The sequence below is a fragment of the Cyprinodon variegatus genome, unplaced genomic scaffold (genome assembly GCF_000732505.1).
Source record: "Cyprinodon variegatus isolate N-32 unplaced genomic scaffold, C_variegatus-1.0 Scaffold745, whole genome shotgun sequence".
Taxonomy (NCBI): Eukaryota; Metazoa; Chordata; class Actinopteri; order Cyprinodontiformes; family Cyprinodontidae; genus Cyprinodon; species Cyprinodon variegatus.
The window spans coordinates 158,013-178,637 of record NW_015151198.1 but is presented as its reverse complement, the minus strand read 5'-3'; the positions used below and the strand labels follow the sequence as shown (position 1 = coordinate 178,637).

Here is a 20,625-nt window from a genome sequence, read left to right as displayed (position 1 = left end):
TACATAACATTCAGCAATCTAATTGTAGTGGAGAAGAAACTGTTGTGGAATCTGCTGGATCTGCATCGGATCCTGCAAAGTCTCTTTCCAGAGGGCAGCAGGGAGAACAGTCCATGTCCATGTTTACACCAAAGGGAATGAATGTGTGGTGTAGAAAACAAAGCTATCAGACTTTTATAGTGTTTGGAGGTTGATCGGGGCAGATTAATGATTGTTGAAGAGGGTAAAGTCTAGTAAGTATGATGGCTGGAATCAGTCATAGCTCTACAACCAGTCATCTTTAATTAGGACAAGTATAAGGATTAAAGGGACACACTTTGGAGTCCTTTGTCCTCAAATTCTGGACATTTAGGTCCAGAATATTAAAACTGAACTAATTTAAAGGCAGTTTATTTTTTTTTTCTGTACGACAGATTTTTTTTCACTGCATTTTGGATCGTTTACATTTTAAAGATTAGAACAATCCCTTTGAACATGTGAAGCCCGTGCAATGTAGCTTCCTATTCATTGTTAATGTTTGCTTTGTTAGTAGATTGTTCTTTTTCTGTTAATTCAGTTTAATCCTATAGCTCCACCCAACACATTTCATTGTGTCATTGACTCTAAAGCAGCGCCTCACAATAACAGTTGTATGCCCCAACAGTGGAAAAGAAAACTCCCTTTGAACAGGAAGTAACCTGCAGAACCAGGCTCAGTGTGAGCAATCTGCTGGTTGGTTTAATCATTTTGGACTTTTTATCATATAATTGAGGGAGAAACAGAAATAGTGGCTTAAAAAATCAACAAAGAATAAATTGGCTGCACATATCTGAGATCGGCAGGAATAATGTCATAATAATCAGCATTAAGATAGCCTTTATCAGTACATCTCTATTCCCGGATCAGAACTGAATGCGTAATAAATGGCATTTGATTGGTTTTAACAGTTTGTAGCATATTTCTCACTTCCTTATGTTGAAGTTTGCAGATTTCTGCTTCTGAAATAAGAGGGAAAATTGTCACTGGGATTCCTACTAAACATCCGCCCAGACCTGACCAGTCGTTCATCTGTTATCATTGTACCTCTGTGTCACGTGGTCTTGTTACACAAAGCGTTTTTTTACTAATGAATCGAGCAAAATGAAAGGCAAAATGAAGGCCTTCTATATTTAACCAGACTGAGCTGCTGCTGTGGAAATGTGTACAGTTGTAATATGTGATTTAATCTGGTGTCTTCTTTACCAGGGGCCAGAAAGTACTACCCAACTACTGCTGACCTGTTTTTTTTTTTTTTTTTTCTTTATTTAAAGTAGGAAAAACCTGAAAACAGGATTTACTATTTCCATAACAAACAAATGAATTAGTTTTAAATATAAAACTGCTGTCGACATATGCTGGCTAAGCAGTGCAGACTGCCTTGGTATTTGCAGTGAAGCCCTCCATGCCTGAGACCACGGCTCTCGGAGCAGCGATGGCGGCAGGAGCGGCCGAGGGGGTGAGCGTGTGGAGCCTGAACCCAGAGGACCTCAGCGAAGTCACATCGGAGAAGTTTGACCCTCAGATCAACCCTGAAGGTGCAGAGAGCATCACCAACCCCTGCTCCAATCAACGGTTTGGTTTCTAATTTGCTGTGTTTGTGTTACACCATGTAGAGAGCGAGTTTCGGTACGCGAGGTGGAAAATAGCGGTGGAGAAATCGAAAAACTGGGAGACGACGACACCTGCAATTAATGGAAACGGTAATGTTAACATTTGGAATATGCTTTAAAGTATTTATGTAACAAATAATTTACACAGTTTTAATAATCTGATACCATCAGCTGGTCTTTGACATCATTGTAATTATCTCTGCTTTGGTCCTCTGGGCCTTTTATCCTCTGGGTCATGGATAAATGTGCGATTTAACATCTCTACCTTATAGTCATGAATCACTTAATTTTAGCAAGTCTGGACCACAGTATTATAGATCCTCCATCGTACTTGAGGCTGGACATTAAAAGCACTGAGTCAATGTGCCTTTAATTAAGTTGCATTCCATTTGTCCTTTGATATCTTAATTTCCAGCCTCAAAGTCATACGTTTGAACTGGAATGCTCCCAAAATTGTAAATTCCAAATTGGGAAGTGAAAGGATGGTTCCTGCTTTCTCCCATCAACAGTTTGCAGACCTTCCCTACATTGACTAGTCTTTATTTTTGTGTGTAGCATTATATCAACTGTGTTTAGAGGAACAGATGTTTCAATGCCGTCTAAAGGCGCAGATAACAATGTTCTTGTCATTTTCATGGTTTGTAACGGCGACCATGGAGAACATAAATGCATAGGCAAAAAAACTGAAACAAATCTAACATGTTCTCTAAATAGAGATGAAAGAATAATCATCATTGCCTTTAACTTTCTTTGCCTTCACCTCCAGATCAGCTTAGAGCTGAACAATTACATTTGGAGTATAATCAGGATAAATTTCCAAATTTCTGTAATCCTTGTATGGTTCGTTCTTTGTTTTGTTTTGTTCGTTTCAAAACAAAACCGAAAAAACAAAACAAGCATGTGGTTTATTGTTTTTTCCGTTTTTAAAACGACATTAGAAAAACGACATTTGCAAAAATGCAAAAAGGATACGTTTTGGGATTTTATTTTATTTTTTTACTACAATGGTTAAACCAAAGACAAACTTTTATTTTGTTGTTAATTCAACGGTTCTTGTGGCAGAACCGGAAATGAAGACCTGAACTCCCAACACATAACTTTTTTAGTTACCAGTAGGTGGCAGTAATGTACGCCTTCAATTTCTTGCCAACTGCCATTACAATCCACAAGAAGAAGAACTTTTTCAGTTAGCACTACCAAAATGGAAACAAGTAATGTGGAGCTCCATGGCGGCTCAAAGCATCACTGATTTCAGAGTGTTTTTTTCCCTCTCTCAAAAAGTTCCATAATCAATGCAGAAAACGGTTCAAGTGCAGCCATTGCCTTTTATTTAGAAGTGGTTTGTTTTGATGCCGTCTTCATCCACTGTAAATTATTTTTCTTTGGCGACTTACTTCATTTCCGGTACGGCTACATATTAAAACAACAGCCGTAATTTATTTTCATTTAGATGGCAAAACAAAACATAAACGCTGTTGATTTTCAATTAATTAGATTTTTCATTTTTTCGATTTAGGTTTTAAAAACAGAAAAACCACATGCTTGTTTTGTTTTTTGGTTTTTGCTTTGAAACGAAAAAAACAAAGAACGAACCATACACAGATTTTCTGTTCCACTGATTTTTGGTTCTGATCAGAAAGAGTAGTACAAAAACTTTCTAACTCCAGCACTTTAGGTAGCAGCAGCACACTCAAGGTGTAGATTGAGCAAGAGGGAACATCTGCCTATACTAGCTAGATTTGAGCAGAAATAATTAGGAACCAAACACAATCTCATTTTTTGAGACGACAAAAATAAATAAATACATTTAATTGTATTTCTTTGGCAGAATAGCAGCATAAGTCCAGCAAAACTAGCTACCATCAATCATGCTAACATGTACCTTTAAGATGGAATCTGTTAGCATATCTCAGATGTGAAAATTACACCCTGACCTTGTTTTAGAATCCCTGCCAATGATTTATAACTGAGTGATTGATAATTAACACACAGTCAAAGCAGGTTAATGTGTATACTGCAGCGTGGAGGTACACTTTGGAACCTGGACGTCCTGAAAAAAAAAAAAAAAAAAAAGCTTGTTCGGCAAAAACAATTAAAGTAGATCCCATCTGATAATTGCATCCCATGTAAAGAATCATTAGATTAGTAAATAAACCACTGACTGATGTCTCAGTAGGAATCATTGCTCTATTTTCTTTCCCTGTGTCGACGCCTAACAGGTGAACCTAGCATCTTCAGCAGCGCCCCTCTGGGGTTTTACATCATCGGCAGCATGTTGATGCTAATTGGAGCGAAATATATCACAGGTTAGTTGGTGTTTTCTTTCACATATTTGCTCACATGAATGCTAAGGAAATATATTAGGTAAAAATCTTATTGGGTTCTTTTTTTAAGTGAAGTATGTCTTAAGAAAGTAAAAATTAGAAATGAGGATTTTTTTTTACCTTAAGTAAAATGAATGTCATTTTGAGTAAAGAGTGTAAAGTTGTGATCATTGCATTCTGTTTATTTTTTTAAGTATTTATAAAAAAAAAAAAAAAACTTGATTTAGAGTTTTCTTCCTACAATAACGACTCATTAGCTCAGCATCTCCTTTCTTTTTATTTTTTGTTTTCAACAGCCAGCATTACCATCTGCTTGGCATTTTTCTCAAATTAGCAAAAAACAGACATTTGTCAACATCTCTTCTCTTTTTTTTTTTTTTCATCTGGCTATAAGCCAAATGTTCGTCAGATTGTAACCTGATCCTGTTGTTAACTCTGAAACTTGTTCTGTTGCTTCTCAACTTGATTTCAGGTCATGACTAGTTTTCCGATACCATCTGGGAGCTAAAGAGGAGAAGAATAACAAAAAAAAAACAACAACCGCCCACTGCTTGTGTCCTTTCTGCACCATTCCAGAGGAATGAAGAATCCAGACAGCTCTGCAGCAGCTTAGACCATATCGGCACACAGCGGACTAATTGTGTTTGTTTGGATTTGTTTTACAGCCTAGATATGAATTTTCCATTTATTTATGTAGAAACACACTAAAGCTACTGTTGGCTTTGAATATGTTGTCTGATTTACTTTAAGTGTCATTGCACGCCATCTGGACTGCGTTATTACAGTTTTTGTGTATTTAAGATGATGGCAGCAGGAGGATGTAAGAAACTCGAGGCTTTTAGACAGCAGGGTCAGTATGCTTAAATGTTCACTATTAAAACATTGTGGGCAACACAAACCTGAGGGAAAAACGGGCAGTAAGACTATCATTTTTTAACATTTAAGTAAATAAAAACAGCACATGTTGAATAAAACCTAATGCAGACTTATAGAAGCGTTTTAGTTCAGATTAACTAAATTAACCCACTGAATTCATATGAAATTCTGCTAAAACTCAGAAGTTGATCAACTTAAACTAAAGCAGATATTGTGAGAAAGTATTTATTCATTTATTTGAATAGAGCCAATAAAGTCTCATGTAAGACAATAAAGGTAAAGTGTTAGTGTTTACCTTTTACAGCCTGGAGACAGGGACCTTCTTCCTTCCTTCATTTTAAGTCAGTATTTTTGAATATACTCGGCCAGTTTAAAGTTCGGAGTTTAAAGAATCAGAACAAATGCTCTTTTTGTGTTTTTTAAAACAATGCTTTTTGTAAATTCATTGTAATTTATTAAAACTAAAATAGTTTTTAAGAATTGTGTGTTGTGGTATAAACCGTCTTTTTAACAAGGAAAATAAAAGCAACAATTCATACTATAGAAGCCTTGTAAATGTAAAGCTGAAAGTTTGCTTTTGGTTAATTGCTTGGCATGTTGTTTTTTTTTTGTTTTGTTTTTTTAAATAAACACTAATTTTACCCAGAATCTCTGTATTTGACACAAAAAGACACAGCAAGCCATTTTTCTTTCTATCTACGCAACATAAAATATTTAGATTTATCATTGGCTACTTGATTTATCCAGAGGAATATCTGCCACTCAGATATGGGCAGATGTGTCTTATATTCATAAACTTTTCAACTACGTCATTATTTACAGTCAAACCAAATATGCATTAGCAATAATAAAGGCAGGGGACCGAACCATTGCAAGGGAGGAATGAGACCATTGAAACACTGTTGACTTCACCAGTAAACATTCAGCTTTATTGGCCCTCTTTCTCTGGAAGGCAACAGCAAAAACCCCATCATTCCTTCACGAGAACTGAAAATCAAAGTTAAAAAAATATATTTTAAATCTATTTTTTTGTTATTTCTACAGAAGAGGATTAGGGCCACTGGAAAAAAAAAAAAAGTTTACTGATTTTTAAATTTTATTTCAGTTTAACATGGGGAAAAAAGTCAGAATTCTGACTTTTTTCTCAGAATTCTGGGATTAAAGTCAGAATTCTGACTTTTTTCTCAGAATTCTGACTTTAATCTCAAAATTCTGACTGAATTCTGACAATAGAAAAAGTCAGAATTCTGAGTTTAAAGTCAGAATTCTGAGATCAAAGTCAGAATTCTGACTTTTTTACCATACTATACTGAAATAAAATTTTAAAAATCAGTTAACATTTTTTTTTTCAGTAGCCCTAATCTTCTTCCGTATATTTCCAGATAAAGAACCTAACAACTTGAATCAACTGTTCAAAGTTACCAAGTTTTACAGTCAATAATTAGTGTAGCTTGTAAATGTAAAATAACGGATCATCTCAATGAATTCATCTAACAATGGAGACGGGTGAAAATCAAACCTAGTTACTCTTTAACTCTTGCAAGAATTGAAAGATGCAGAGAATACAATCAAACCCCATTCCCAGCCTCACTGTTCTGCCCAAGCATAGAGGTTACGGACTTTATAGCTTATTAGATGAAAGTGTTACAAACAACAGTTTGGATAAACAAGCAAAATCATTATTATTGAGAGGGATCAGCTTTTCGTCGCCAACAGGCTTATTTGCAAGAGGTCACTTGACTACAAGCTGATTTAATGCAGATAAAAAAAAGATATTCAGAAGTGACCTGGACTTTATTCTAACAGTTAATATAATATATATATATGGCCTACATTTTTCTCAAATGAAGCCCTCTTTGATTTAGTATCATTTGAAAATGAAAAGACGAGAAAACAGATACTTTTATCTTTATTTGTCACAAAACTATACTTGTATCTATAATCAGAAAAATACAGTTCTCATAAAAGTTCAAGCTGAGAGGTAAGGAAGCAAGTCGCTCTGATAAGGTAAATCATCTTTGCCCAAAAAAAGAATGAAAAATAAAAAAAAGTGCTCTTTTTTTTCTTTTTCCAAACTATATGACCAAGAGATACGCTTAAATGATGTTGACTTCATAATTATGCCTTAGAATCTCAATATTTTCCAAAGCTTTGTTTGGAAAAACAGGTCAGGGCTAGTTCCTCTTCTTCTCACGTCAACACCGCATGTTGCAACCTTTTAATTACAGGTGAGTCTTTCCTGCAGGGAGGAGGGGGAAATCCCAGTTATAGGAGCTGTTGAGAGGAGGAGCTGGTTCCAACAACTCTTTTCAGCTCCACATTCTCATGTTTTACCCAGTTGCCTCTCTGTGCAGCTGTGGGATCGAGTAAGACAGGTAAGATCATCACAGAACAGTAATCTATTTTATAAACCAAAGGGGAAAAAAGTCTTTTTATGTCCTTTAAGTTAATCAGAGCCATAAATAGCTGTTTTGAGCAGATGATTCAGCATGTTTGCAAATTATCTTCAACAGCTTTTCTAAGTTTCCTAAAAAAAAATAATTTTTATAGCGTTATCATGTGATTTATTGCTTGGTTTATGAAGATTTTATGGATCTGCTTTTACAACATGGAGTTCAAACCAAGTTTTATCTTCCTGAATTGACCTGATCTATGTGCCAACCAGGAAGTTGGTCCTTGTTTGTGTAAGAGGGGGGGAGCTATTCCTCTTTCTTTTTTTTTCTTTTTTATCTTGCATTGATAGCTGAATACTTTATGGAATCATCACGGGTTGTCGTTGACATATTGGCTTTCTGCAGCCCTTCAGGTGGGGAGCAAGTGGAAGTGGAGCTACCTTTTGGTTTTGTGTCGCAGCATTAATAGTACAGCCTGTAAACATGTTGGATCATGGAGGAAATAACCTGAGGGCTGGCCAGGTGTTGCCAGCCAACTTCAACTTCAGCATCAACCCCAACAGCCAAGGTGAATAATAATAATAAAAAAATCGAATCCAAAAATGTTCTTTCTGTCACTGAAAAGGAGATGTTGGTAAGTAGGCATGATTTTGGAGAATGTTACATAATAAATCCCCTTTTTCTTTATTGTCTCATGTAATGCTAAATTATTACACCGAGGTCTTTGCTATCCATGATTTCTTGTTTCATGGGACATAAAATGAGGCAGAGGGGTTGACCTTTCAGCTGAACTTAACAACATGGCCGAAAATGTCAAAAGAAAAACAGCCGGGTCTATCTATAAATACAGAAACAATTTATTGAGCCTTAGCTCTATTCTCAGTAATAGTAAAATATGATTAGTGAGAAACATTTGATTGTTTGCTCCTGTGGGAAGAGGTTGACCAAATCAAGGAGAAAACGACTCCTTAAAACTTTTTATGCTCATCATAAAAAAAACTCTAATCGAAGTGGATCATCCAAAACAGACATATTACAAAAAAAAAAAGAAGAAATCAATCTTCTACATAGTAGCTGATTAAAAAGGACAAAACAAGGATAAATAAAGGCCGGTCAGTTGCAGCGGTCTGGTCTCCTTAATGTCATAAAAACTATAATCTAGTGATCAGTTAGTTAAGATAATCTTTACAGTCAACATTGGATAGGCATAAATGTCACAGCTATAATGATTATTTACCCTTTATAGTAAAATAATTTGAAAATCTACATTTTGATTTGAATGTTATTGGAGGACAAGACCTTATAACTTTGGTGACATTTAAAAAAACATTCATATTCGGATGGTAAACATTGATGTCAATATAATAAGAAACAGTCACTTGCCCTAATATTTAAAAAAAACAAACAAACGTGATTTGATAAGAAGATTTTTTTTAAATAACCTTTTAGCATTAATGCTGAAACAGGCACTTACATATTTTACTTGTTAACTTTACTCTTTAACATTTCACTTTTTCTTTTTAACTAAATTTACCATAGGTAACACATCATACAATGGTTCATCTAATTTGTCAGTGCCATAATAACATGTACAGCCACGCAGCATTATTTTTCCTTAATTGCTGGATATAAATCTTGTGCTTTTAGATCTCGGTGACAGATGGGGAGGAGACTCAATTTTCTAATTAAGCGTTATGAAAGTGACTTATAATTGGTCATTTGGCCTATAGAGGGTTAAAAATGTTGCGGGGCAAAAAGTTGCATAAAAAGGAGGATGTGCTGTCATTTGCATTCAGAGACTGATTCATTGGGGTCGTTATGAGATCTAGAAGAAATGGCAGGAGCATTCATTATTAAAAAATATGTCACTACTTCTACATTGAGTCTTAAAAGCCATTGGAATCTGACACGATTCAATAAAAACAGCCAACACCTCACCATAACAGACCTGAATGACAGGATCCTATATTTTACATCAGTAATTCATTAATCCTACTATCCAAATATACTGAATGAAAACAATCAGGTCAGCAACCTGATAAAACTGTAGCAGTTGGAAAACAAATAAAACGTCAAGAAACACGTACAGAGTGCAGAGGAGAAAATGGCTGGAAAAGAAGTGCGGCTATTCATTCCAATAAAAAAAAAAATAATAATTGTAGTTTAGTTTAATATTTAAAGCTTTAATACAACAGTGTAGAGCACTGTATTGTTTATCTATATGAAGAAAAACACATCTATTATGAAATATTTTATGAAATCAGAAAGTGATATTTAAACACAACATTTCCTTCTGTTTTATATAAACATATATAAAAATTTTAAATGAAAACGTATCAATAACTGCAACCACTGTTTAACTGACATTATTTCTTCATTTATTTTTCAGGATGGATGACATTTGATGCCAAACAACAGGTATCCAGCCAACCTTTGCATAAGACATCCACAGTGAAAGAACTGCTGATGAGGAGGCGCCAGGTTAGTTGCATAACTTTATTATGGCAGCTGTCTAATTTGACTTGGTCGTAGCTATAAGGAAACATTTCAGTTACTAATGCATGAGGAAGAACAAATAAAATTCTTCAGATTGCTATGCAGATTTAAAGGGTTTGTCTCTGAACACCTATCATTAAATATTTACAGGCTTATAACTGATTCTGTTTCCACAGTGGAATCCAGAGCCGAGCTGTGTTTCAGAGCCAACGGCAAAGTCTCCAAAATATGAATCAGTCAGCCCAGACCTGGGCTCCCAAACAGTAACCTCTCACACACCAGTAAACCTGATTCCTCCATCAAACTTCATTCCTGCTCTCCCAGAAAGCGCAGTCATGGCGCCGCAGGAAACACAGCAGCTTCCTGCAGAACAGGAGCTCCCAGCCCCCGAAGGCAAAATGACTCTGTTCCACTGGCAAATACAGCAAGAGTCCAAGAAAGTTGAAGGCCTGCCGGCATCGCTGCTGTGCACGCAGGATTCTGATGGTGACACGTATGTATATATTATTACACAGCTCAATGAAGGAAAACTATCCAAATAGCAGAGTCCACAACACAACTTGAAATGAGACAATTTAAGGTTCAACCGAATTTCCTCCTACTCAGAACAGGGAAGTTGCTTGGATTTAATCCAAGCAAGGCCTACTGGGCTTTAATCATTGGGAAGAGAGCCCCAAATAATAATTAAAGACATTTTTTTTTTATCCATCTGCAGTCTCATACCCTGCAAAATCATTACATTTTCACACAAGTTAAGGAGACACCACTGACTCCAGCCATATTGAGATAATACACAGTGTCTAAGATCAAGGACAGTACAAGATCTTTTGCCTGCTAAGGATTATCATCCCATCAGGATTATAATCTCTGTCTGTGAATTAACCTCTATACTTTATAGTGTTAAACCATGGATAGGAAAACTATGTAAATACTTTTACTATACTTAACAGATACGTAATATAAGAAGCACATATTGGAGAATATATTTCAAAGAGATAAAAGTGTACTTGCAGTTCAAAATCATGGCTGAACAGCAACAGATATAATTTAAATAAACACGTAAAGAGATTTATTTGAAACTTCTTTAAATAATGCAACAATCCTTTATGAAAAACATTGTATTCCTCTGTAAGATTTTGCAAACTTTGTTGAGTTGAAGGCAGGTGTATGTGAAAGAAAACATAAAGATTCTTTTATTGCAATGATCTTTTTTCAAAGCTTGGTTTGGATGCCTTTATTAGTAACCAAGAGTAATGTGACAAAGGCTTAAAGACTGGGGTACTTTCAAAGCTGTTATCAACCCATCACTGATAAGGACAAAGTACTCTAGTCTGTCTAAAACCAATAACACAAAAAAGGAGGACCGACAACATCGCTGGGCGTTGGCGGTTACCTTGGGGAATGCAAAATCTAACTTCCGTGTAGCTGGAATTTTCCCTTTCAATTTCACAGGCTGAAAACCTGTTTTGGACAAAGATCTCATTACTTACAACCAGTTGAGCTTTAAATAAAATATATTTCTAAAACTATTATCTAGGTTGATTTTCTAACTATCCACCTAAGTGTGATTCTGGGGTTTATTTAACTTCACGTTACGTATTTTATTTTGTAGATATCTTCATGTTGCTGTGGCTCAAGGCAAGCGAGCTCTCTCATATGTGCTTGCTGCAAAAATGGCCAGATATGGCTCCCTAGATATAAAAGAACGCAACGAACAGGTAAGACATCTGTCACGAAGTTACACTACGCTGTTTATCTCACATACAATAGCATTAAACCCACGATGCTTCCAAACAGACACCTTTCCAGATTGCAGTGGCCACCAATCAACACTTGATCGTCTCTGATCTTCTGACTCATGGAGCAAATCTCAACATCAGGGACCTGTGGGGACGCTCTCCTCTGCATGTCTGCGCTGAGAAAGGCCACTCCCTCAGTCTTCAGGTAAAACATTACTTTAGTTTATTGATATCAGTGAAGAAAAGTAATGAAGGTAATAAAATGATCACTGTTTAACAGAGAAGAGCTATTTTTCTAAAACATACCAGAGCAAACTTAACTTTTTTGTAGGTTTTTGGCCAATTCGAATAGATCTATGTAAAGAGGAAGAGCTTTAGAAATATGCTTTACACCCAAAGGAATCAGGTTCTAACATGTTGTCTACGCCTACTGCACCTCGGTTTCACTTTGATTGAACCTTCGTGCGAAGAAGAAGCTGATGATGCTGGATGAACACATCAGGAAATAAGTGCACAATAAACAGAGCCCTGCCTTGTTTTGGCTGCAGTCCCATCATGCAAATATGAGCTGCTCAGCCCTGGCAACACCTCTTTTTTTAAAGAGATGTCTTCCGTTGATAAACATTTTTTTTTCCATTACTCTATGTAAGTGTTGAAAGAAGTTAAATGACAAAAAAGCTTTGAACTTGACACAATATTCTTAATTTAATCTTTTCTGGGCTGCAAAACCTGTTTGCTCTCTTAATTGGATAAACAATCAGACATTATATTACTGTTTTGAAAGAAATACAGGATTCCCAGAGTAAAGTTAATGAAAAAAAGTATTTTAATCCACACTTTAAAGTTAATGAATTAAGAAAATCTAAAACAAGAAAATAATATTAAGATAGAAACTGCTTACAATATATTTCAGTCATTTTTTATTATTCAATCAAAATTGCCTTCAATGTCTTGCTTATCAGTTCCAGAAGTGGCCACAAGGGGCCATTCAGTTAGGCTCAGTTTAGAATCCAGAAAAATCCATCAGAGTTCGGCTAAAATCTAATACAGATGATCAGTAAGGAATTACTGATTACCTTTCTGTAATTAAGGGAAAATATACTTATTTCAAAAAACGTATTTGCACTATAATACTAAATCAGTTTTATATGGAGATAAATGCTGACACTTCAAAAACAACCATGAAATAAGTAAAAATGTCTTAAATTAAGTGTATTTACCCTTAATTTGAGTAGGTAAATAAGATGATTTGCTAAAGGAATTAGTATTTTCTACTATTAATATAAGATAATTAGATAATATGCACTTCAAATAAGACAATTCTATTTATTTTAAATGTAAATAGTTTTATTCCAGTGGCAAAGTTTCTCTCTTACCTCCTCAATTCAAGAACAAATGCACTTATTTTAAGAAACTAATACATAACCTAATTATATTTCAGTTCTTTTGCAATGAGAAGAGTCATCGCTTTGATCAATCTGATATGTATCCTTTACAATCTACTTTGAGTAATATCTAGAAATTGCAGCTGTAGCTGCAATGAGGTAGGATCACAGGTCTCATCTGTTAGATGAGGGTTTGCAGCCTTGGCTTTGTTGCTCACATACCGTAAAGATGCACTTTTCTTTAGTTTTATTGTTTTGTTCTGTGCCACACTGAAACAAGCCATGGGGTGACCCTAACCCCAGTAGAACTTCCACTGCTGTTAGGGTTATTCACACGGAAACCTGCAATGTCATAAACTTGCCATATCAGTTTGTTGGACATTCGGAGGAAGCAAATTAGTTGTAGAGTGGATCTAAAACATTAGGAACATTGGTGGTTCTAGACCAGATATGGGGAGGATCTCACTTTTCTTCTGTAATCTTAATCTACACTGCTAAAGCTAAAAGTCATTTATTCATTTCTAAATAATTAGTCAAAGTAATCTGGAAAGTTATAAAACTAGACTCAGGAAAAAAGTTGGTTAAAGTCTCTTTTGTTTCTTTAAATCATCATTAAAAATGTCATCTCCAGTGACGGGGCTGGGAATCCTGTTTGTAATAAAAATGAATTCACCTTCCAATTGGATCAAACGGACCTGTTTATAGGCTGGACATGGATCACGTATGTGTGGATTTACAGATAAGCACATCCGCCACGCCCATACAGTCCAAACTAAGATTGGAGATTATCTGGTTCTAGCATCCGTTATGGGTCAGAGTGTGTAGAAAGGATGCCCTAAACAGCTCATCTGTTGTTGTGAGTAGATATGTGATGACACACTGCATAGTGATGCTCAGACATGGTGCAGCTGTTTGCTGACAAAGATCCAGTTTGCAGGAAATCATGTATTTATGGTTTAGAGGCAACAGTATGCAAATAATGAGGAAGAAAAACTTCTCCTCCGGCTGTTAACTATTTATTATTTTAAAGAATCATCTTTACTCTGATTTAAAGATATTTCTAAAAAGTTTCAAATCTTAGATTTGCATTAAATGTGAAGCTGCGATGAGGAAATCTAGCCTGAGTGGAAAAGCAAAGATGTCTGTTAGGATGTGAAGACCCATAACTGCTGTTGTCCTAATTAAAAAAAGCAAAACATCTTTCCACAGAGCATCTGCAGCGCAGTGACCGGGAACAGCCAATCCGTGGAGGTTGAAATGTTTAACTATGATGGTGAGTATATCACCCAGTGAGATGTTCAGGCTGGGATCTTGTTAAATTGATGACTGTGTCTGCTGTGTTTTGAAGGTTTGACTCCTCTCCATGTGGCGGTTTTGTCTCATAACGCCGTCGTCAGGGAGCTCAGGGAAATGGACAACCCTTGTAAATACATGATCTCTAAACTGGCGCACAGGAAGCGCAGCTATGTGGAGTGCATCAGGATTCTGATGTTCATGGGCGCCTCGTACGGGACAAAGGTGAGCATTACAGCCTTAGGATTTTCTACTTCATTTAATATAGAAGATAAATAAATAGAATGTAATTAGTTGTTTTCCAATGATGAGTACATTGATTAGAGGAGGAGGATCCAAACCAACTGTGCTCTCTGTGAATATACCAAATATTTCCTTTCTCTTTGGTTGAAACAACATTTTCACTAGTCAGTGACTAGACTGTATGGCGGTGTTTCCCAACCTTTTTATACTTGTTGTATTTCTTTGGGCATTTTATCTTACCATGATTACCCATCTTAGTCAAAAAAGTATTGATGATTGTCCAAAAGGGGGACAAGATGGAAAAATAAATCTTTTAATTTGAGCATTTCACGCTTCAGGCATTTTATTCTTTCCATCTCAAATAAAAAATAACATAAATATGTTGCCTGGAAGTTGGTAAGGAATCGAGATAAATAAAGAATAAAATCATATCAATTATAAATCTGTATTTATAAAACTGGAGCTTCTCCGATAGCTCCCTTATAATCTCATTTAAGCTTGATGAATCTGAAACAAAATACAGAACAAAAATTATAGTCATACTGACTTAATTAGTTTTACTTTGTTTTCATTAAGACACCTAAGCTGTTCTGATGATACCAGGCTGCTCTCTACATCCAGTCTGTTCCTCTGCTTGAAGAAAAAACGTACTTTTTGGTTGATAAATTTAATTTTTGAATTGGGTCCTGACAAAGTAAAAGATATCCTAGACCTATTTTATTTTACTACCTAAGAAATGAAATATTTTCATGTTCCCTCTAAAATGCACTCGTGTACCACTAGGGGTATGCATACCCTCGGTCGGTCGAGACTTTCACTAGGTCACTCTAACCCTCTTTTGAGAATCTTACAAATGTTTAAAAACTGATATTCCCTTTGATTATTTTCTAGCCACGAGATTTCATTGCTCTATGAAATCATCCAGGTCTCAAACCAACAGAGCAACCCCAGACCAACATGCTACTTAACTGTAGTTGCAGTTCACAGCATTTTCACCAAGTCTTACAAGAGATCGAGTTTGGTTTTAGCCATTATATATATATAAAAAAAAATAATAATTTAGTGCTTCAGGTGTTTTGTTGCCTCCTGCATAAATAACTGATGCATTTCTGGAGTCAGTGTGGAACGAGACACTTCTGGGAAGGTTCCACTATTTGGACAGAGCCTACAAACCTTATGAATTGATTTGTAAACGTTTCCAGACTGATAGATGTAAATAATATTTTCCTTTGTTGCTTTTTAATCCTCTAGTCCTCTTCATGTTGTCAAACTGGCACTTTTTAAAAGGCTTTTTGATCCTGGCAATCAGAATGCACAGGTTTGGTTATAAGATCATTACAATCCTGTATATTGTTTGCTTAAGTAAAAATAGGTTGGAGCTTTTGTAGTAATGAAACGTAACAACCAAAAACAGAAGATATGGAAAAGGAAAACAAATCTGCAGCAATTTCAATGAAATAAAGAAAAAATCTTGCATTTTTCTGTTTAAAGGAACTGAAAAGTGGCCGAACCTGCATCCACATGGCCTCAGAGGAGGCAAATACTGAGCTGCTGAACCTTTTCCTTCAACACCCGACATCCCTGGCCTTGGTTAATGTCAAGGTAAGTACCAACGGTGGAAGATTTCTAATACAGTAATCTAGGTTCTAGGAACGGCCTTTTCTTTGTGGCCACGGTGAAAACGTTCCTTTTCCTTTCAGACGTTCAGTGGAAACACTGCCCTGCACATCGTCAGCTCTTTACAAAATAACAAAAATCAGGTGGAGGCTGTGAAGCTGCTGATGAGGAAAGGTGGCGATCCGGGGGCAAGGAATTTTGAAAATGAGCTGCCATGCCAGCTGGTGGCGGAAGGACCTGTTGGTGAAAAGGTAAGGACTGAGAAACAGCAGAAATCCTTCAGGTTGAAGACATGTTTGCCCTTATATTTAAAACCCTTTTTACACACTTTAGGGGTTTTGCTATATAATATATTGTATAAGAAGTCATTCAAATATAGAAAAAACCAAGTTTTACAATGATTTTGATTAAATGTGTTGCATGAGTTAAAAAAAAGAAGTAACCCATGTCCTGTTTTTTCTTTTAGGTACGGCAGATCTTGAAGGGGAAACAGATTCAGGTCTAAAAAATAAACTCCAGAACACTGTCAGTCAGACAGTCCGGTTAATATTAGATATTTGCCCAAATAAGGCAGATGATCGTTGTTTCAGTGAAACATTGAGATGTGTTCGTTACCATGTAATGTTACCTTTTTTTTTCTTCTTTTTTTTTGTGACAATTTTGGGGTCTATAATATAAAATGGGATATTTTAAGTTAATCTCTTATTGTCTAAAACTTAATTTAGGACTAGAAGCATGCGGGAAAAGAAAAAAAATCAAACAACTTGCATTCAGATCAGTTATCTTTACAGGAAAGAACAGAAAACATTTTTGTTGGGATTCTGAGCTCATGCTTAGCGCTAAGATAAAGTCCCACATATTTAAATACCTTTCTGCTTCAGAGTCCACTTTTTATTCTAAATGACTTTCATATTTGAAAAGATTAACTTGGTGCCTCTACTGTAACTATGCATCACCTTCTGTTCCACTTTCTATTTCTCATTTTTTTCATCCATTAAATAAATTCCTGTTCAGCCACTATCAGATATTATGCTTTTTGAGCATTTGTTTAGGTTAAGGCAACTAAATTAACTCACTTCTTGAAATAGACCCTTTACCTAATATTGTTTAAAATGTTGAGATTTGCTGTGATTAATTATTTACAGGTTTGTGGTATTGGTGGTAGAATATATATTTTGTTTTTAGCAGTGTATGCTTTTGTTTTTTAAGACTAAAAATAACCGATTTCAGTTTTCACAAACTAAAACCAGGTTTTATTTTGTTTCGAGGAAATCGCTGAATATATTTTAATTATGTTGTGAAGTTAAGGTGTTTTTTCTGTGACTGTTGTTGTTAAATCAAAGTTAAGAAATAAAGTCCCTTTGTTGTTTCAAGTTTTATTGTGTACATTGAAAAACATGAGGCTGAAATGGAAACAGTCATATTTAACATTTGGCATGTTGGGAAAAAACGGTTTCTGGAGAGGAAAGCAGTAATCACAAACCGTCCAATCATTGATTCGATAAGAACAATGAAATCATTGCTGTTAATATAAATATAGAAAACGATGCCAGGGGAGAGCATCCATAAGTCTCTAAACCGGAGAAGTTATTTCTTCTTCTTCTCCTGTGTGGAGGTGAACCACTGGTCCAAGAGCTTCTTGCTGTAGTAGATCTGCCAGCCGTGCACCTGCACAGCAATGATGACCACCAAGTACATCACAGACACGGCAGAGAAGCCGAAAATGAAGCGGTATGCCTTTCCATGCCTATACAGCTGCTGAGCCATGGGGAACATCTCCATACCGCCGTAGATTAGCGGCGCTACGCAGAAGAGGCCGCTGCTGATCATGGAGATTACCAGGTAGCTGATGTTGTTACGGGGCAACGCCAGGAAGCTGAAGACGGTGGGGACTATGCTCAGCAGATAGGGGTACTCCCACTGGTACGGAGAGGCCACCACCTTGTGGGATACCAGACTCAGCTGGCTGACGGTTACCTGGAGACAGCAGGAAACAATGAAAATCTATGCTGGCTATAAAATAGGAGGAAAAAAAAGCTTTCTGACCTGAGCAGCCATCAGGATCCAGATCAGCAGATGAACTATGTTGAGTTTACGGATTTCAGACTTTAAAGCAACACTAAATCCAAAAGAAAAAAAAAAATCAGTCACCAACTGAATCCTTTCTATTATTTAGCTTCATCTACCCAAACATAGAATTTATCTTTATTTTTTTTTAATGGCACAAACTGAGTGACATGGATTCTATTTGAGGACTTCAGGGTAAAAGGAAGCAAATAATTCATCTTAACTTTTAAAGATTGAAAACTTTATGAAACACATAAGTTTGAGCATTTTAAATACTTTGGTTCTACATGATTCTGACCACTAGGTGGAGCATGAAGCCTACATCATCCTGTCAGCAGAAGAGATGCAGAGTTACAAAATTAGCTAGGATGGGTCTCTTTATTATGAGTCACACATTATAACACAAAGAACAAGGAGTGAAGGTGATCAGAAAATAGTAGGAAAAAAGAAGAAATGAAAGAAAATAGAAAGGAGGAGAGCATGAGAACACGGTTAAGATTTGGGCAAACAGGACTTAATTATATTTTTTTATTCAAAAGCATTCTACTGGTAAATGTGGTTACTGTGAAAAATATGAAACAACATAAAAGAACGTGTTATTCTAGAATGTCAGAAATATGAAACAGCAGATATATGAGGAAAGAGTTTAAATGTATTAAGGAAAAGGTTAATTTATTAGATATTTTGAGGAAGAATTTGGGGAGTAAACATACACAGATAGTTATTAGATTTTTAAAGAAAACTAAATTATTTCATAGAATTTGATTATAGAATGTGTTTATATGAATATGTGTATGATATAGATGGGTAGAACAAAGTTATGTATAGGCAGCGGTGTCAAAAGTACACACTTTTGTTACTTAAGTAGAAGTATAGATACTGCAGTTTAAAAAGAAAATTGAAGTATCGACTTGTCCTCTTTACTCAAGTAAAAGTGAGAAAGTATGTGCTCCAAAAACTAAATGAATAGCGTGAGTGTTTGCATTATATGACTCCTCCAATTATACTAGTTTTCACTAGATGTGGATGGCGCCAATGATCTGCATTGGATGGCGCACATAACGTGACATAAATATATATAAACATTAAACCGAAGCCAAGAGGAACGAGTAACGTTCGGTTAAAAAATGTAAGGAATAGAAAGAACAGATACTTGTGTGAAAAAGTAATGAATAGAAGTAGGAAGAAATATTAGAGTAGAGTAAAATATAGATAGCTAAAAAGTGTACTTAAGTACAGTAATGAAGCATTTGTACTTTGTTACTTGACACCTCTCTGTACAAGTATGTATATGTGTGTGTATATATATATATATAGGATTTTTTTTTTTTAGAATTTATTTAAATGTATATAAGCAGACAGACAATCAGGAATCACACTCCATACCAGTAAGTAGCGGTAATGCTACTAAAATGTTGTTGCCAACAGCAAATAAATCCATGAAGATGAAGAAGAATTGGGGGGCTTGGCTATACTGACCTCATCTGGTAGTGGGAAGCAACACGCTCCCTGTGCTGGAAGTCGCTCCCATCTGTCCCTGATGCTCTGGGTCCTGCTCGAGAAGCCATAGTAGATATCTGCAGGCAAGACAGAGGATCTTTAGAAACTTTCAGAGTATCCAAAACTTCAATTTAAGAGTAGAACTACTTCATCAGGTAAAGGTAACCTTCAAAAGAAATTATTCAACGGATCTACTTAAGTAAATCTTAAGAGATCAAAAAAACAAACAAAAGTTACTCCAGTAACTAACTATCCACCTCTGCTTCCTTCAGGTAGTAAACATCAAACCAAACCACCTGACCTTTAAAAAAGCGTTTGAATGAATGAGGTTTATTGAAATAAGCTCGATAGCTCTGATCAAACAGCACAGACAGAAGTCCCCTTCACTTCTGCTTAATCTAACAGTCGCTTCCAGTAGCTAAATAAACCTAAACATAGAGGGCAAGGATGAAGGAGACATTATTTCTCCCATTATCAAATAAAACCTGCTAATTAGGGCATTTTTATTTGTTTTACATTGCTTGGATATCTTTAAACCAGTCTTGCAACATGTTGCTGTCATTTTATTTTACATAGACAGCTGTGGAATCGTTCTATATTCAATTATTAATGACATTTTTCAGCTGCTGTACAGCTGAAAACGTTAGCCGTGCAGCTAACATGCTAGCTAGCTGCTTCATTCACTTTTCGGTGCTAGCCGACATTAGCATCGATCCCCTCTTTTCAACGCAGCTCATTTAAAGCGCTTCTCGATGATGATTAAAGCTCTTACCTATTAGTCTCCCAGTGTTTCAGAAATATATATACAGAAATAGATATACATATAAATCTATGTGGATCAGACACACACACATCAGCAATGCTGAAGCCAACTAACTGCAGCTAGGAACGAATAGAAGGTTAAAGAATGACGTTTCACATAACGATTGGTTGTTGTTCTTCTTCTTGGCAAAAAACGTAAGGTTAGCATTACCGCCACCTACTGAAATGGAGTGGTTCATCATGTATGTATGTATATATATATATATATATATATATATATATATATATATATATATATATAT

At 35.8% G+C, this 20,625-nt stretch overlaps 3 protein-coding genes across 4 annotated transcripts in view; 2 read left to right on the top strand and 1 right to left on the bottom strand.

Moving 5' to 3' along the window:
• The window catches only part of gk (glycerol kinase), a 20,777-nt gene extending 16,305 nt beyond the window's left edge, over positions 1-4,472 (top strand). For both annotated transcript variants that reach the window (XM_015395542.1, XM_015395540.1), the window contains 4 exons: positions 1,410-1,553; positions 1,632-1,718; positions 3,848-3,934; positions 4,425-4,472. In XM_015395542.1, the coding sequence (XP_015251028.1) occupies positions 1,410-1,553; positions 1,632-1,718; positions 3,848-3,934; positions 4,425-4,435 (329 nt within the window). In that variant the 3' untranslated portion in view covers positions 4,436-4,472. The remainder of the gene's footprint in view (positions 1-1,409; positions 1,554-1,631; positions 1,719-3,847; positions 3,935-4,424) is intronic.
• Positions 4,473-7,113: 2,641 nt separating this feature from the next.
• Positions 7,114-17,476, top strand: nfkbiz (nuclear factor of kappa light polypeptide gene enhancer in B-cells inhibitor, zeta). The gene is made up of 11 exons (XM_015395549.1): positions 7,114-7,203; positions 7,627-7,789; positions 9,611-9,702; positions 9,894-10,210; positions 11,330-11,435; positions 11,515-11,661; positions 14,051-14,114; positions 14,190-14,359; positions 15,869-15,979; positions 16,078-16,245; positions 16,461-17,476. Exons 2-11 carry the CDS (start codon positions 7,705-7,707, stop codon positions 16,497-16,499), a joined length of 1,299 nt encoding a protein of 432 aa, XP_015251035.1. The 5' UTR covers positions 7,114-7,203; positions 7,627-7,704; the 3' UTR covers positions 16,500-17,476.
• Positions 17,383-20,468, bottom strand: jagn1 (jagunal homolog 1). Its single transcript, XM_015395550.1, has 4 exons — positions 20,334-20,468; positions 19,541-19,638; positions 18,041-18,113; positions 17,383-17,971 (listed from the first exon to the last, which is right to left on the bottom strand). Exons 2-4 carry the CDS (start codon positions 19,627-19,629, stop codon positions 17,582-17,584), a joined length of 552 nt encoding a protein of 183 aa, XP_015251036.1. The 5' UTR covers positions 19,630-19,638; positions 20,334-20,468; the 3' UTR covers positions 17,383-17,581.
• Between the last annotated feature and the right edge of the window lie 157 nt (positions 20,469-20,625).

Excerpts from the sequence above, each read along its gene's own strand:
- nfkbiz (XM_015395549.1), top strand. The coding sequence starts at position 7,705 with ATGTTGGATCATGGAGGAAATAACCTGAGGGCTGGCCAGGTGTTGCCA. Across the intron at positions 7,790-9,610 it reads CATCAACCCCAACAGCCAAG|GATGGATGACATTTGATGCC; the intron begins GTGAATAATAAT and ends TTTATTTTTCAG. Across the intron at positions 10,211-11,329 it reads CAGGATTCTGATGGTGACAC|ATATCTTCATGTTGCTGTGG; the intron begins GTATGTATATAT and ends TTTATTTTGTAG.
- jagn1 (XM_015395550.1), bottom strand. The coding sequence starts at position 19,629 with ATGGCTTCTCGAGCAGGACCCAGAGCATCAGGGACAGATGGGAGCGAC. Across the intron at positions 18,114-19,540 it reads GCTTCCCACTACCAGATGAG|TGTTGCTTTAAAGTCTGAAA; the intron begins GTCAGTATAGCC and ends TTTTGGATTTAG. Across the intron at positions 17,972-18,040 it reads GGATCCTGATGGCTGCTCAG|GTAACCGTCAGCCAGCTGAG; the intron begins GTCAGAAAGCTT and ends TGCTGTCTCCAG.